The sequence below is a fragment of the Sarcophilus harrisii genome, chromosome X (assembly GCF_902635505.1).
Source record: "Sarcophilus harrisii chromosome X, mSarHar1.11, whole genome shotgun sequence".
In the NCBI taxonomy this organism is placed as follows: Eukaryota; Metazoa; Chordata; class Mammalia; order Dasyuromorphia; family Dasyuridae; genus Sarcophilus; species Sarcophilus harrisii.
Genome location: NC_045432.1, coordinates 8582591 through 8585657, shown reverse-complemented (window position 1 = coordinate 8585657; position 3067 = coordinate 8582591). Strand labels below are relative to the sequence as shown.

At 44.5% G+C, this 3067-nt stretch overlaps 1 protein-coding gene across 1 annotated transcript; it reads left to right on the top strand.

The window, feature by feature from the left end:
* Window positions 1-1081: 1081 nt before the first annotated feature.
* Window positions 1082-2659, top strand: LOC116420221 (kelch-like protein 15). Its single transcript, XM_031944556.1, has 2 exons — window positions 1082-1269; window positions 1950-2659. The coding sequence occupies exon 2, from the start codon at window positions 2039-2041 to the stop codon at window positions 2507-2509; it is 471 nt and encodes a 156-aa protein (XP_031800416.1). The 5' UTR covers window positions 1082-1269; window positions 1950-2038; the 3' UTR covers window positions 2510-2659.
* Window positions 2660-3067: the final 408 nt, after the last annotated feature.

The following is a 3067-nucleotide window of genomic DNA, read 5'->3' as shown; positions in this document are numbered from 1 at the left end:
CTTTGTTTTTCTGTAGGTCCATTAAAAAAAAAATAATTAAAGATGTTTAATTATTCTTTTAAAATTTATTTTTATTTTCAGCTCAGTTCCTTTATCAGTTTTACTTATGTTTTGTTGAAGTAAACCTTTAGAAAAAGACAATTTCTCTAAGGACTGCTTTAATTGCATTTCCCCATTTTGGATATGTCGTTTCACTGTTAGAAATCTCTCTAAGAAAGGTGTTGATGTTCGGGATAGGTAGGTGTTGCAGTGGGAAGTCAGGAGGACCCGAGTTCAACTATGCCCTCAAACACTTAACACTTCCTTGCTGTGTGACCCTTGGCAAGTCACTTAACCCCAATTGCCTCAGGGGGGAAAAGTATTTGATGCAGGTGTGGTCCCTTTAAGATTCCTTTCTCTCTGATTCCCAACCCCTCCTACTTGATGTAATTATCAATCAAGGACCTTTTGATTCACAAATGCTGGTCCCTTTGAATTCCAATAGACGATCCTGACCTGTCCCAGCCCCACCCAGATCTGAGACAACTTGCGGCTATACCCACAGGCCCCTCTAGCTAAATCTCCCATTATAAAAGGGGCCAAGCTGGGACTTCTTCTTTGCAGAGGTTCCAAACATGCCAGCCTTATGCCTGGCATGCCAGGACCCTCTGTCCACTGGAACTCTGTGTTGGTGCCCTTTACCTTTACCTTTTTCCTTAACCTTACTTCCCAACCCCATAATAAACCTCTTTTATCAATCTAGCTTTTTGGGCCAATAAATTCCTTTATTGGGGACTCTTGTGCTGCTACTAGACTTCATTTAACTCTATACCCTGCACTAGACCTCACTTAAACCCTAATTTCATTTAGGTACCCCATATCTAGACCTCATCATATTGATTATTGTCTATGGCTTACTTTTTGTCCCACAATTAAAACATGGAGTTTTCAGTTACTGCTCTGGACCTGATGTCACAGAGCCCCCTCCCCTCCCTTTTCCCTTCATTCTCTCCTCTGGGAAGCTAGCACAGCTCTGTGGTGATGTCACAATGACCACCCCTCCAACCTTCCGTTAGCTCCTAGTCTTGTCTCCAGTGGAGGGTGTGTGGGGCCCAGAGCAGCTGGAGGTCTGAGTGGAGGGTCTGGGTGCCCCTCCCTGCCCCTGTGGTGCGGTTCCCTCCCCTTCAGCCTTTTCTCCCCTTCCCTCCCCTCCATTAGGTCCATCTTACCACCATCTTCAAGGCTGACGATCCTAACGGTCCTACTAGTGCCTCAGTGTCTGGGAGGGAGGTAAGTGCCCCTTCCCCTGCTTTTACCTTAGCCCCTCTATTTGTTCTCTCTTCTCTGCCTTCCCACCCCCAACTTTTTATGAAGCCATCCCCTCCCCAGTTGGTTTCCCTTTGAGCAGGATGTGTGTAAGAGGGGGTAAAAGGTCCTGGGAGTATCAGCACCTGGTGTATGTGGTGGGGGGTGGGGGTGGGGCTGCCTGTGTGCGTGTGCGGGTACCTGCGTGTTCCTGACCGTGCCTAGGGCTTCCGGCCCATCCAGGCTTTCTCTTGCCTCTTTTAAGTGCAGTAATTTGCCCCATTCTATCTGTCAGCCATTAGACTTTTCACCTCCAAAAAGAAAGATGGTGGTGCTGGGGCTGGGCCTGAGGGAAGTCACCTCAGCAGCCAGGGAGCAGGTTCTTCCTACTCTGGCCTCCTCAAAGTGCCCCCACTGTGTCCTGGAGGAAGGATTGTTTCTAGAAAGGAGGAGAAGGAGGAAAAGGAGGAAGAGGGAGGAAGAGGAGGAGGAGGAAGAGAGAGAAGGAAGAGGAGGGTGAGGGGAGGAAGAGCAGGGGGAAGTGGGAGGAGGAAGAAGAGGAGGAGGAGGAAGAATAAGAGGAAAAGGGAAGATGAGGAGAAAGAGAAGAGTTCAGTCCTCATGGCCTATATATCCCTGGCTCTTCTCTTTTTGATTCAATACAGGGACGCTGATTAATACCAGTGGCGGAGGTGCTGTTCCTCTCACAGACGCCAGCCCAGTCGTAACTGGACCAAGACCAGCAAGGTGACTCATGGAGGGGGACGTGCAACGGTTTACTTCCTCCAACCATGACGCCAGTGTCTCTGCTGGCTTCAGAGCACTGTATGACCGGGGATTGCTTCTTGATGTCACCCTAGTTATTGATGAGCAGCAATTCCGGGCCCATAAAGTGCTCCTTGCCACCCAGAGTGACTACTTTAAGAAAATGTTCACAACTGAGAGCCAGGAGGGAGAGCAGAAGCCCATTCCTTTGCATGATCTGACTGCTACAGCCTTCAACCATCTCCTAAAATTCATGTATTTTGGATACATAGAATTGAGCATGAATACAGTTTATGAAATCCTGCAGGGTGCCATCAATATTAAACTTAAAGAAGTGGTGAATTTCTGCTGCTCTTTTCTCCTATCCAAAATCTCCTTAGAAAATTCTGGAGAAATTCTGAAATTCTTAGATGAATTTGGTGTAAACATGGAGGGAGCCCGAGAGAAGTTGTTTTCATGAACTTTCATGCACTTTCAACCATTTCTGTTAACTTTAAAAGTCTCTTTTCCTAGAATTTTTTTTAACTTTGATGTCCTGTGTCTCACCTGTGATTTGCTTTCTCCCCACAGGATAGAAAAATTGTTTTGAGATTACTCAAATTAAATTGACATCTAGTCATATTGTTATGTGTCTGTGCTTTCTTTACTACAGTGATACACAGTCTGTTCCTAAATTAAAACTTTCCCCTTTATTTGTTCTTAGACATGAAGCTTCTAAAGTGAGATTTGTTTATATTATTAACAAAATCAGAAAAAATATAAACCTGCTAGGCATCATGGTATGTTGTATCTTTTCACAGGGAGTGAGGTAGTGGGGAGAATGTCGAAGTATCATTAACTATATTATGATCATTTAAAAGAGTTTAAATTTGAGGAGTCTAATCCTTATTTGAAAATTGTGAATATAAGAGAAGCATCAAAAACTAAAGACTACCTTCAAAATAACTGATGATAATCTTAAATACCCACCCTTTTCTAAAGGTTTTTGTTCCTCCTGCTTAAACTTTAAATTTACTTT

Excerpts from the sequence above, each read along its gene's own strand:
- LOC116420221 (XM_031944556.1), top strand. The coding sequence starts at position 2,039 with ATGGAGGGGGACGTGCAACGGTTTACTTCCTCCAACCATGACGCCAGT.